This window comes from Thermobia domestica, chromosome 13 (assembly GCF_964235325.1).
Source record: "Thermobia domestica chromosome 13, izTheDome1.hap1.1, whole genome shotgun sequence".
Lineage (NCBI taxonomy): Eukaryota > Metazoa > Arthropoda > Insecta > Zygentoma > Lepismatidae > Thermobia > Thermobia domestica.
In genome coordinates, this window is record NC_137466.1 from 140,241,931 (window position 1) to 140,256,699 (window position 14,769).

Consider the following 14,769-nt stretch of genomic DNA (forward strand, 5'->3'; position numbering starts at 1 on the left):
CAAAGATGAAAGAAATACCAATCTTAGATCTCATTGAGCCGAACAGTATGACATAAGTATATGTAGATTTTCGTGTTATAAAAAAAATATTCTTTTTCGAAACCTAAAAATTCGTGCTTGGATCTGACCATCTATTAAGATAAAACTGCTATTGAAGTATATGCTAATCAAGACATTAGCAACACAATATACTGTATATTTAGTAAAATATAGCCCCAAATTATAATTAACTCTGAAACTTTAATTTCTATTTAAGTAAAACATTGTCCAAAGATTGGACTTCATTTAACAGAATATTAAATGAATAGGTCCACCTACTTAATATGTTGTATGGCCACTTTGAATCGCAGGACAGCAGCAGTGCGGTTTGGTACGGAAACAGTGAAGCCTTGGTAGTTGGCTGGAGGCATAGCGCATCACATCCGCACACACAAGTAATTTGTTCTGTAAATCCTCCGCAGGTTGAGGGGGGGATTAGCTCGGATCTGACAATAAATAAAATCACAAAGGTGTTTAATTAATTTAAGATCAGATGAGTTTGCGGGTCATTGCAGCAATTGAAATTCATCATTCTGCTCCTCGATCCTCTGCAGCACAACGTTGGTCTTGTGACAAGTAACGTTGCCCTGCTGAATGGTCCATTCCCAGCTTGAAACGTGGCCAGCATGAATTGGGGTGTACTTGCTGATAGCCAGGAGTCATCATGGCCTCTTCACATGCAATTCCAGGCCCATGGATAGCCATATGAAAGTTCCCTAAATTATAATGGAGCCACCGATGGTTTGTTGTCATCATATTGTGTACATTTCGAGTAGTTGCTCCTCTGGAAGACGATGGATTATAATCAGGCCATTGATGTGATGAGAGTAGTATCGGCACCTATTCTTTCCAATTGTTTTTGACGATGCCGAGTGGTTAGCATTCGTAAAGTTGTGAGAAGTTGGCTGTGAAGGCTCATCTTTAACAATGAATGGGGAGCTGTGTGAATTGTCCGATGTTAAAGTATAGCATTAAGTGTGCCAGAGTTTGAGCCGTAACCTGTTTCACGAACCTTGAGAGTCTATGACGTCCGACATCTTTAGTGTGATGTGGCCGTTCCATGTCTTGTGATTTAGTTTTGGTTTTACTGCGCTTTTCCACCTTTCGAGAGCATTAACTACCGGTGTTCGCGAAAACCCGACAAGTCGCGCTCGTTCCGAGATTCTCGTTTCCAGCCATCTAGGCATCACAATCTGGTCATCAAATTCTGACATACACCTGCCTTTCCTCATTATGATCTCAAGCGTCTGACTGATCGAGCAAAATCCTGACACCGTCTAGTGTTAGGTTCTGCTGTGACCTGTACCTTTTAAGTCAGTTCAACGACTTCGTTCAGAAAAGATGAAGGTGACCATAGTGTGTGTATATCAATCGACATGTAACATTAAGCTGGACAAAATGATATACGATTCTATGTGTAATTTTCGACAATATCGAGAAAATACTAATTTTATGGCATTCAAAACTATACCGGCTGTATTTCCAGTTTGATGCAATTGATACTGTTTATCATTCTTCATACAAAACAGGCTAAAATGCCAATAGATGCCGAAAGTTCAGAAGTATAATTTCTAAATCGTAATGTGTATGTGAAAAATATAGATTATAAAGTAAGATATTGCGTCTATTGTTACTTGATTTCTTCTATCAGTAATGCATATTTTATTTGTAATTATTAAGCTGGAGCTACAACTGGGGACAAGATTTCAAGAAGTGGATATATATCTGTCACGATTTAGTGTCTATTTTAAATGTTGAGTCTAAGACCTACGTTTCTTGTGAAATAAGGTATCGTTTTTAATTGTGCAAGTAGAGTAGACCTCCAAACTAATGGGGATTCAATACTGAAGGAGTACATATTGTTAGTATAAAATTTCAAGCTTCAATTAAACCAATTCTATTAAAGTTCTATTCCCTACATCTATTAGGTTAGATTCTGTTCACTTTCAAAACTCTTTTAGGTTGATCTTCAAAAATTCTAACCCATAAGTTACTAACAACAACTGAGCCAATAAACTTCTAAACTTCTGTCACTCTTTTATTATTTCTCAATTGGTACACATAAAATTCTCTCTTACCATCATACTTTGCAATTAACAACATTTCTCCATTATATCTAACTCAATTGTCAATAGATCCGTTCTTGAATCAAAACCTAACTTTACTTCATTTTTTAAATCAACAACCTAAACTGTCTCTAGCAATATAAGCATTTCTTTTCTTCTTTTTAGATAGTACCTTATTATTTTCTCAACACTTATAACCTATTCCTATAAACTAATTTCCTACTCCTAACACTTATATCATTTCTGGTTTCAATAGAGGGTTAAGGTGGGACATGGGTCCTGTTGTTCTAATGTTGAATCCATATCAAAAACAGCTTCTCGCTATTTCTTATAGTTTTTGCTTTATGACAATCAATATTTAAACTGGAACCTGATTTTTCAACCACTTTCGGGTCTAGTAGGGAGATAAGAGAGATGGGAATGTGTTCTCGCAACGCTGAATTCATAAAAGGCAATAACTCTTAAACTTTTTTTGCTCCATGGTGAGCAATATTCAAACCAGAAGTGGTAATTATCGATTTGATTGGTAATTATCGACTTTCGATTTGAATACATGGCTAGGGGAAAATATAAACCTATCTTGCAGTATTCAATACATTAAAAAAAAAAAAAAACACACACACACAATTTTGAAAATTTTATTATGAACTTGCAGCGAAGGAAGACACACCAATTTCATAGCCACAAGGGACTCTACAACAAACTCCATTGACACATATCTTGTAGTCCAAGTAATACACATGATTCTATTATTCCTATTCCAACTAATTCGCTTGAGATATACAAGAAATACTTGATAGTCCGTTATGATCCAATGGCCTTTTCACGAGATGCCATTCTGATCCAATTAATTTTGTAGTTGAAGTTCATCATAAACTCTGAGAATTTTGAATGTCTTTTGTTTATTGTACTGTTACTGACAGCACTCTAAACTGGATAAGTGTGCATTTACCATTTGAAAAAATATATTTACATTTTAATCTACTTCCTCATCTAGGCTAACTTTCACCCTGAAATTTGTTCTATTTATTTTAGTAAATTGTTGTGGAGTTCCAAAGATATAGTATATGAACATTTGGAAGACTTCATAATGAACCACTATCATTACACGACCGAGACACAGATACTGTAAGTTCAATTATATTGATGCTGTAGGGAGATGAAGTAATGAGGATTTATGCAATCAGCGTACTCGTAACAATGTGCAGAAGAATAGGATTTAGATTGACTTTAATAAAACTGTGCACAAGGTATCAAGCAAGAATTTGAGTTGAGTTGAATTTGAATTTAAAGTCCCTTTCAGCATCGAGGCTATATGTGACAGGACCTACTGATTAACATAGAATCCGAAACACATGAACTCCACTGGGAATCGAACCCATTGTCTCCCACGCCAAAGGTGCGAGCAAGAATTTCGAAGCAAGGATAATCTAAATCATCCTTATCGCTCAATTGCAATATCTTCCAGTGAATGTAGAAAAGGGTTCTCTCAGATAAATACTACTAAATACTACAGTAATTTTATTATCCTTGGTACTGTCGTTCATTACGACATAGAACTGCCATATATGAATGCAGCCATATATGAATACAAATATGTGAACTTTTGGCTACTCGTTCTCTAGTTAGCACCGAAAGAAAACAGACGACGACGACAACGATAACACGACGAGGGTATATTGAAGGATACGATGAAAAAAGAGAAAATTGCAGTAACATCAACCCTAATAGCACAAGATGTGCTAGGCATGTGCCACTTAGGTATCCCAGCTACTTTTTAGGTACCCGACACTTGGTACATATGGTATTCATATGTTAAGTATGTACTTCAGCTACCTAAAGTTTTAGGTGCTTTTACAACTAATTGATATTTGCAAGTATGTATCGCAAATGTAGCATTTATATCCCTGGCTCAGTTTCGCACTGTGATAGTCATTTGTTTTTATGTCGTCAGTTGGGACATATATCTTTCATGAAGGAGGTATTTCCTTTAGGTGCATACTTTTTCAGATACTTATGACACATAATTGATATCTGCAGCGACGCACGAATGACAATCAGTTGTTTGCATTTGCTCATGCGCAATAACATGCAAGAGTTTCTTGCGATTTCTGCTCCACTTTCTGTCCTTCTATACCCTGGCCGGCGAACGATGATTCCTGACAGCTCAGCTCGCAAGGACGACTGAGAAGTGTGGTGTTGCCATGTGCTTCTTGCACAAGGGGAGAATCGTCTACTTTCTCGTTGAGGGTGAGAGGAGGTGAACGAAAGTTTGGCAATGTGCGGTGGTTACCACGGAGACGTGACAGGTTCTGAGCCTAAGGTTGGTTGACCTGCTATCTCCTGCTCGCTCCCCGTGGCCATGTGCAAAGCTGTCAGAAATCATCGTTCACCGGCCAGGGTATAGTACACAATAATTTAGGAAAAAGAAGCAACAAATGCATCAAATTTGGGAGATAAATTTAGAAGAAAGAAATGACATAACTGATGACTAAAAATTAAGATAAATCTTCCATACATATGTAAAAAGTTAATTATTTACGTAGTTAGAAATAAAGAATTGCATTTTTTAGATGCCAACTGTCGCCGATCATTTGAAAGTGAATATGGAAAAACCATGAAATAAAGTAAAAAAGGCGCGCGTCATTTTGTTATAAAATTACATTACGAGTGGATTTTATCTGATCCCAAACAGTTATTGTTGAATATACAGGGTTACAAGAGCACTCTGATTAGCCAAATTAAAAAGACCCCAAAGATTCATCCTTCTACATGCGACGTTTTCTTCATCGCTTCCGTGGCCAAATCGTAAGAGCACACGCCTAGTAATCAAAGGCTTAATGGTTCGCGCCCACCTCCGGGTACTTTTTTAACCTTTTTAAAGTGTTTTAGACTTGCCTTAATGTAAACAAATTACACATAAAGGCGATTTAACATATTTTGGGGGAGTAATTTTCCCTCACGATATGGAGAAGAACATACCTAGAACATACTAGGTGAGTTCCCCAGGTACATGTCAGGCATGTGCCTGGGGGCGGACATAGACTGTGACTATCACTTGGCATCCATGTGATCTCTCTCTCATAGGTACATAAGGCACATTCCCATGTACCTGAGAGAACATGATAGACATATGCCTGCTATATAATTGTGCTGTTAGGGAAATTGATGCAGAGTACCGGAGAGAAAAGTACCTGGGATCTATGGTCACTGGAATAATCAGTTTTATTTCGTCGATACTAACTTGATGTATGGCAAGATAGCCCCCCCACTTTAGAAAATTGAAACAATGACTAGGTCATTCGTTTGTACTACGTTTATAGCGTTTGTACCGAAAATATTTTCGTTTGTACCATTTTCCTTATACGGTTACTTGAGAGGTCAACTGAGGGGGCTATCTTGGCGCCAGCACAAAAATTTGAAATACACCATTCGAAAGCAAATCGTTTGTACCGTTTGTACCGAAAAAAGTTTTGTTTATACCCTGATAGTTTTCGAGAAACAGGGGATGACATTTGGGGGGGATATCTTGGCGCCAAGATTGCCCCACCGTATCACAGCACAAAAATTTGAAATACACCATTCGAAAGCAAATCGTTTGTACCGTTTGTACCGAAAAAGTTTTGTTTGTACCGTGATAGTTTTCGAGAAACAGGGGATGATATTTTGGGCGGGAGGCTACCTTGGCGCCAAGATAGGCCCCCCCGTATCACAGCACAAATAATTGGAATACACCATTCGAAAGCAAATCGTTTGTACCGAAAATAGTTTTGTTTGTACTCTGATAGTTTTCGAAAAATAGGGGATGATAGTCTGGGCGGGGGGCTATCTTGGCGCCAAGATAGCCCCCCCCGTATCACAGCACAAAAATTTGAAATACACCATTCGAAAGCAAATCGTTTGTACCGTTTGTACCGAAAAAAGTTTTGTTTGTACTCTGATAGTTTTCGAAAAGCAGGGGATGATATTTTGGGCGGATGGCTATCTTGGCGCCAAGATAGCCCAGCCGTATCACAGCACAAAAAATTGGAATACACCATTCGAAAGCAAATCGTTTGTACCGTTTGTACCGAAAAAAGTTTTGTTTGTACCCTGATAGTTTTCAAGAAACAGGGGATGATATTTGGGGAGTGAGGCTATCTTGGTGCCAACATAGCCCCCCCGTATCACAGCACAAAAATTTGAAATACACCATTCGAAAGCAAATCGTTTGTACCGTTTGTACCGAAAAAAGTTTTGTTTGTACCCTGATAATTTTCAAGAAAGAGTGGATGGCATTTGGGAGGTTATCTAGTACGCAAGATAGGCCCCCTAATATGTACTTTTTCCATGCCCATTAATAAGTATTATGTGTCTATTCATGTGAATTTATGAGTATTTAAAACTCTTGTTGTACATATCGAAATAAAAAAAAGGACTTGTTGGGAATAACACAACGTTAAAATTTAATCAGCGAGTGGGAAAACAGTGTGAGTTCAAAATAAGCCATTTTGAGTTAAAGGCGAAACTAAAACTAAAGATGTAGAACTACAAGTTGTAATGAAGAACAGTACAATTTGGAAGACCTCGCACGTTATAACAGAATGCTATAATGTCGACTGTACATTTGTGGCATTAACAAACGAAAGTTCTTTTTTCAAATATCTCAAAATGCGTTTTGTGCACATGTAGTGTTTTTCCGCTCAACGATTCAATTAAATTTTTACTATTTGTGCCCTTTTCCGTAAATAAATACCGTAAAAAGAATAACGAAGTATGTACAAATTCAGAAAGAAACTGGATTTACAGAAATAATCTTAAACAAAGAAAACTAAAAGATGAAATGTTTGCTGACCTAAACTGCGTCCTTCCACGTTTCAGCTTTACACCAACTGAAAAAATTAGCTGTTTATATCTGTCACATTAACGGCTCGAGAAGTTTGCCGCTTTCATAGACAATACACGAAAGCAAATAGGTCATTCGTGAATAATACGTATTTACTTAAGGAAAAGGGCAGAAATAGAGAAAAATTAATTGAATCGGTGAGTGGAAAACCACTACTAGTCCACAAAACGCATTTTGAGATATTTGAAAAAATAACTTTCGTTTGTTAATGCCACAAATATACAGTCGACATTATTGCATTCTGTTATAACGTGCAAGGTCTTGCAAAGTGCACTGCTCTTCATTACAACTTGTAGTTCTACATCTTTAGTGTTATTTTTGCCTTTACTTCAAAATGGTTTATTTTGGACTCACACTGTTTTCCCACTCGCCGATTCAATTCTAACGTTGAGTTATTACTGAAAAATTCATTTTTTTTATTTTGATATGCACAACCAGAATTCTAAATACACATCAATTCACATGGATAAACATATAATACTATTAATGGACATGGAAAAAGTACACATTAGGGGGCTTATCTCACGTACAAGATAGCCCCCAAATCCCATCCCCTGTTTCTCGAAAACTATCAGGGTACAAAGAAACTTTTTTCGGTACAAACGGTACAAACGATTAGCTTTCGAATGGTGCATTTCAATTTTTTGTGCTGTGATACCTGGGGGGTTATCTTGACGCCAAGATAGCTTCCCTCCCCAACATATCCCAACATATCATCCCCTGTTTCTCGAAAACTGTCAGGGTACAAATAAAACTTTTTTCGGTACAAACGGTACAAACGATTTGCTTTCGAATGGTGTATTCCAATTTTTTGTGCTGTGATACGAGGGGGCTATCTTGGCGCCAAGATCGCCTCCCCAGTTGACCTCTCAAGTACCCCTATAAGGAAAATGGTACAAACGAAAATATTTTCGGTACAAACGGTACAAACGTAGTACAAAGGAATGACCTAGTCATTGTTTCAATTTTCTAAAGTGGGGGTCTATCTTGCCATGCGTACTAACTTGCATACAATTATTTTCGTTTTGCTTGTTTTCAATCAAAAACAGGCTTGAATGTAAGATAGGTAATGAAAAAGGAATTTCAAAGGTCCCTAAAACGAATATTAAATAATAGTAAGAACACATGAGTTTGGGATGAAATAATTAGCATCTTGAAGATCAATCATAAGGAAACATAAGCGAAACTAATAAAAACTATAGGTAAATTATTATGAAATAATCTAGCTGTAAGTGTGAACATTATAAACGTACTTCACGCCTCTATTGCATAAAAATATTTCGCAAACACACTAACTTCTTTACTTCTTATTTTGGTAATATCCTGAAACATTAAAGGTTGCCGAACATTATAAGTTAAAATGGTGCTTTGCCCTATTTTGTAATAGTTAAACTGAGACAATGTAATTTTAATCTGCAATTAAACCTGCAAATTGACTGTACGCTAGCGCCATCCGTTGGCATCAGACATGTACACAGTGCAGGTAGAGACATCTATTAGGGCGACTGTGAACTATTAGAAACTAACGTTACACACAGACTTAGACTTTCTTGTATTATAATGAGGATTATACAAAATCTTTAACTTAATGTACATCGGTTGTGTCCTTTAGGGTATTGTTGGGAATTTGCGCAACTTCCTTCATAATAAGCTTTGCTCTTCCTTGAAACTAAAATTGCGAATGATGATCCGATCTTGAGTAAATATATGCAATTTTCCCTGCATCGCAGTTCAGCAGTAATTCGTAACACGTAAGCTAATGTCAAGCGAAACGAAGTTGACATACTCAAATTTATACATATAAGAAGTTTATATACTAAATCTCATCTCCCTAAAATGAGGGGCTCGTGAAGCACTAAATTTTTGGCAGTTATCTTGAATTCTCTCATTCGGACACATATTTTTAATGGAATTAATATGATAAAGACCAGCCCTAAGCCAAGTGTAGGCTGTTTTTAAAATGCATTTCAACGAAGACATGTTGTGGATATGTATACTGGGCAGACAAACATACATACATTCAACTTTATATGGAAGAAGAAGAAGAAAGCAATGAAGCAAAGGTTTGGGTCCTGTTTCTTATCGATTCATACTCTAGTGATATTGAATGGACTGTAAATAACTGCAGTCATAAGAGTTAATTCTTAAGGTAAAACATTAACTTCCAATAAACTTAAGGGCTTATATACGAAGATAGAAAATAAAACATAAAATCACATTTAAAGAATGTAAATTTTATTGTTATATAGAAAATTACAAAATATCATACAGTACCAAAATTAAAAGAGTTTATTTTGTAATACTCGTCCATGTTAACCGTTTAGAGGTTTCAGTGCCAGATGTACTCCTCCTTCAGGCATTAATAGAAATGCTTTCTTGTCAAATTCCAAGGGGTCTGGTGTTTTACTACACATGACGACTTCACATTTCCTCAATATGCTAACTAGTCCTACTTTGGTCTGCATCAATCCGAAACGGTTACCTACAAGAAAACAAAATACGAACTTATAGATAATCCTTTACAAAGCGGTGAAACATTTCTGTTATAACATTTTTGGTGGGATCACACGTAGGATAAACGATAACAAAAAATATATTTAAAAAAGACTAACTTATACCACGTAGAAATATTATTTTACGTCGTGTTTTTCAGCGAAGAGCTTTTACGTTTTTGTTTTATTTTTACTCCAAAAAAGATTTACTAATTGTGATAAAAGTTGCTTGTAGCTAATGATTAAGAATCTTGTGTTTTTGTGTATGAGCAAATTTACATAATGCCCATAACATAAGCTCTACTTTAAGATTATGCCCTACTCTAAAATATGACTCAGCAGTTCCAGAATTCGAAACGTATTTCTTCACACACTACCTTGCCATTAATCACAGGACATCCTTCGATCCGGATATATGTGGCGGTGGAATGCAGTCGGTATGACCTAGGCTCGCAACGACAACTTCGACCTTTCTAGCAAGACTTTCCATAAGGTTGCGGTAGATTTCTGCAAGTATTGTCCTTCATTCTTGCTGCAAAATGACAGTCATGAAACTGTGATTTTGGGGCGTTGTGGTAGGGCCCTCAACCGATATTTCAATTAATCCCAAAAATGTTAAATAAAGTTGAGATCTTGGCTTTCGGCCGGACAGTTGAGTCCTTGCACCTTCATCTCAAAGTGCTCTGTAATAGTGTGCGTTTTATCGATGTAGGCATTGACACGTTAAAACATAAACGACCCACAACCTAACACTTACCAAAATATAAGTAGAGTAGAATTGTTAGGATTGCTTGATTGTCATCGGCATTCATTATCGTAGGCACTAACATCAAGGGTTGGAGTCCAAACCATGAGAAACAGCCCCATACCATGACTCCTCCATCGCAAATGGCACCCTGTGAACAATCCATTCCGGTATGTAGCGCTCACCTAGTAGCAGCTATGTCCAGACACGTTCGTCACATCCGATATGGTATAGATACGTTTCCACAATCCGTGTATACTCGGTATAAAAAGGGAAGGATTAGAACTTTAATACTATTTTTTAAAAACTAAGAACTGATTCAAAAGAAGTATCTCTGCAAAACTATTATTGTCCTTCAATGTGGTCTGTAGCAGCACTTATTCTGTTAATGGTTCGAATGGGGTGGTCTATTCCGTGAAGAGACTCTGGAAAGTTTCGAAACAATGCTACAATGTGGTTTCTTCATCTTAAGTATCAATTCATAATCACAGGAACTTAAGTTTGAGGAATATGGTAGATAGTAGAGTACTTCCCAGGAGAAACGAGCGAGCAAATTAGACACTGGCTGTGCTAAATGGGCCCTACTTACGAGTCATCTGGGGTCAATCTATCTCTAGCAACATGCCAATAGCCTCCAGTTCTTTTTCACTTACACTACACAGAGCAGGCTAAGGCATATCCACCATACTTTGGGATCAAGCATTGAAAAGTTTTATCTTCAGTGCCAATGTTCTGAAAGAGAACGAAGATTCCCTTCAAATCTTACGAGAATCGTAAAGACATTACTGATTCTTCAATTCTTAACAAACTCTTCTATTTCTGACACTAAAACATCATGGCCACGCAATTTTTGACCGTCAAACCACAGAAGAGTGTTCTTCTTGTCACAACGCATGTGTTGTGTTGAAAGGGCAAGGCCATTATTTCTGCTATGGCCGGTCCGAAGCCCGTGCTGAGAAAGGGGAAGGGGCTCAAAAAAGTATAATCCGCTCGGATGAGAATGTTGTCGAACTGTATAAAAGACACTGGTTTTAGAGAACCAAAGCATTGCCTTATCTTCAATTTACCATTACTCTTCCTCTTGCTTGTAGATCCTTTACTCCGGAGGAGCCAGAGGTCAGAAGAGGTTGTCAGCCTCCCAAACGGGTCAATGACACGTGGTATCTCACCACGGATATTATTAAGGCAGATTATTGTAGACACACCTACCGGAAGAAAGTGATTGATGTCCCATAAATGGGAATATCCGCCTGAATCTGATGGATTGCATCACCTATTGGTACTGGTTATGTACAGTATACGGTGTAAGTTGGGCTAAGTTCTCCAGGGAGGAGGTGAACTTGCCTTGTGACCCTCTGGAGCCATCACTGCATGAAATTGTAAGCCTCTACCAGCGTTGGGTAAGTTACTTGTAAAAATGTAACGCGTTACAAGTTATTTTACTTTTCCTTAAAATGTAACGCGTTACTTGCCCCCCCCCCAAAAAAAGAAACTATTACCATACTTCAAAATTAACGCGTTACTTTTAGGTCCAAAACTTTGAATATGTGAAAAAAATTCCTATTACTTCAATTTTCCGTAGTACTACCACTATAATAATAATAATAATAATAATAATAATAATAATAATAATAATAATAATAATAATAATAATAAGAAGAAGAAGAAGAAGAAGAAGAAGAAGAAGAACAATAATAATGCATGTTCTGAATCGCTTTATGTAGATGCAAGAACAAATTTTTACTTGACAGCTATATGAACATTTTCATATAGTGTAACATTGACTAATATGCCATACCGCGGTACTCATAGGGATGGGCACGAGCGAGTTCGAGCGAGTTTTTTTTTTTTTTAAACTCGACTCGACTACAAACATACATCTTTGAGATCGACTCGAGACCTCGTCTAAAAAATTTCCTACAATTAGACTCGAATTCAGATCGAGTTTCGAGTTGGGTCGAGCCAATCGAGCCAAATCCTGTGTGTAGTTTCGAGTACTCCCTTCAAATACTCCCTTCATAGAAAATATAATTATTATAAATGATACTACTACTACTACTACAACTTATTATTATTATTATTATTATTATTATTATTATTATTATTATTATTATTATTATTATTATTATTATTATTATTATTATTATTATTAATTATAACATCACTGTGTATAAACATGAAAGATAGGTGGTTTGTATACGCATACTTAAAAAAAAACACTAGTTGATTGCCAACCTTGATAGTCGAGAAGTCTAGGAGTCAAGAACATTGTTCACGAGCTTCTGAATTTGGGTTGAGGGTGTAGGTTGAGTATTCGGGCTCGAGCCAAACATTTTTAAAAATTATAGGGTGCTGGCCAAATATCTTCAAAACTACTTGGCCCGGGTTTAGAACTGTCAACGAGTCGAGCGCTCGGCTCATAGCTCATTCACTATCGACCCGAATCGAGAAGTGAGCCGAGTCAACAGCTTATCCAACCGAGCCGGCTAGAGTCCCTCGGATCTGTTGAACCAAACCGAGCAGATGGTTCATTCCAACCAAGCCAGCTCGAGCCGATGGCTCGCCCCAAAGCGAGCCGAACTAAGCTCTTTATAAAAGTCTTGTGTGGTCTCGTTATCGAGACGAGATGAAATGCGAGCATTGTCCCCTATCGTGAGCAACACTAATTCTGTTCCATGTTACTGCTGACATTTCTCATGGTTTTCGCTGTCCAGTGTAATCAGACCATGATTTCAAAACGAGCTGAACGAGCGAGCCTTTATCAAACTCGACTCGACTTGAAACTCGACATCGAAAACAGTGAATCGGCTCGGAAATCGATTCGTGATTACCTTTGACTCGACTCGAAACTCGACTTGAATTCGAGTCGAGTTTCGAGTAGAATCGAGTTTTAGCTTACTTGTGCCCATCCCTATGCGTTAGAAAAAATGGTTATTTATTATTATTCTACTAAACTAATGATATATTAATAACAACGTTGTTATGTAAATTTAAAAATACAAAATATAGAGAATCATTACACGACAAATAATAAAATAAGAATAAATGAACTGGAGGTGAGTCAAAACTTGCCAGTAGCACTAAAATCGATACTTGCTTTTTAAATGTAGCCTAGTTGTTTCAAACTCTATAATCAACGGGACTCTAGGATACGAAAACTGATCTGAAAGAACTTCAATATTATATACCATCAACATTACATCAATAAAGTAGGCCTGATCATCAGAACACGGTTTATTAATATTAACCCCTTACTGTATATTAACCCGGCACTCTAGTTGTTGATAAATATTTCCCCCTGGGGCACTCCAGACACTTTACACTTTAAATTCTCTCCACCATCATTATCAGCTTTTAAGAAAAAGTATTCTTTCATATGTTCATACGGTAAAATATTTTCGTTCTCTATCTTTATAAAAACAACACCAATCGAAGTAAAATAGACAACCGGTATCATTGCCCTCGTAGTTCACTCACTGAATGTATTGATTTGGAGCTATCAAAATCTATGACAAAATCTTCCAGATGCAGGCAATCAGAACACGTGATTTCCCTGAGTCTTTCTTCATTCTCCAAAAACAGCAAGTGGCCCTATGACCTTATCTGTTTCTCTGTGTGTCGGTGACTGTGTGTCGGTCACTGACATACGTAGCTCACTGACATACGTAGCTCATGCTCCATTCTTCCATTCTGAGAAATTCCCTTACAAGAAAGAAACATCTATTTCCAAAAAAATATACATATATTGTAGTTACTCATCCGAAATGTAACGCAAACTGGGTACGTTACTTAAAAAGTAACGCGTTACTTCCAGTTAATTTGGAAAAATGTAACGTGTTACTAGAAAACGTTACTTAAAAAGTAACGCGTTACTTGCGTTACGTTACTTCCCAAGACGCTACTTGCGTTACGTCTGTTCGCTAGGAGGCTGACAACAAAAGGAGTGAGCAATTAAAGAAGAACATTTATAGGTGATTTGTGTTGAAGTCCCATTAAATACGCCATGCATATGCGTTTACATAAGGCTAGCCTTATAAGAAGGTAAGTTATCAGTAGGTGATCATGAAAAATGTGGTAGACACTCATCCTATTCGGAAGTAGGTGAGGTAAGGAACTAACGTGTGATTTACGGAAGATGCAATGGTTACGTTTCGTGATGTGTATACAGCAGTATTCCTACTATAAAAGTTCAAATACTCGTAAAATATATTTACCAAAAGAAATACGCTCAATGAAATTAACTTACCTATACAATTCCGCGGGCCTTCTCCGAATGGCAAATAAGTATAATTTGGACGCATCTTTTTGTTTTCTTCTGTAAATCGCATAGGATCAAACGTCTCTGGTTCTGGATAGTACATGGGATCATAATGAATTCCTAAAATAGGTAGAAATACAGGAAATCCTTTATGAAGTTCCACATTGCTTCCAGGTATCCTGTACTCCTTGGTGCATATTCGATCAAGGAATGGAAGTGGAGGATATTTTCGAAGTGTTTCTGCAAAATTGGTACAAAAAGAGAATAGTAAAAAAAATATTGAA

General features: G+C 37.1%; 1 protein-coding gene across 6 annotated transcripts in view; it reads right to left on the bottom strand.

Moving 5' to 3' along the window:
* Positions 1-9,203: 9,203 nt before the first annotated feature.
* LOC145668590 (cytochrome P450 6k1-like) overlaps positions 9,204-14,769 on the bottom strand; it is a 34,791-nt gene continuing 29,225 nt past the window's right edge. For all 6 annotated transcript variants that reach the window (XM_081736605.1, XM_081736608.1, XM_081736603.1 and 3 more), the window contains 2 exons: positions 14,474-14,725; positions 9,204-9,472 (listed from right to left, as the gene is read on the bottom strand). In XM_081736605.1, coding sequence (XP_081592731.1) covers positions 9,303-9,472; positions 14,474-14,725 — 422 coding nt within the window. In that variant the 3' untranslated portion in view covers positions 9,204-9,302. The remainder of the gene's footprint in view (positions 9,473-14,473; positions 14,726-14,769) is intronic.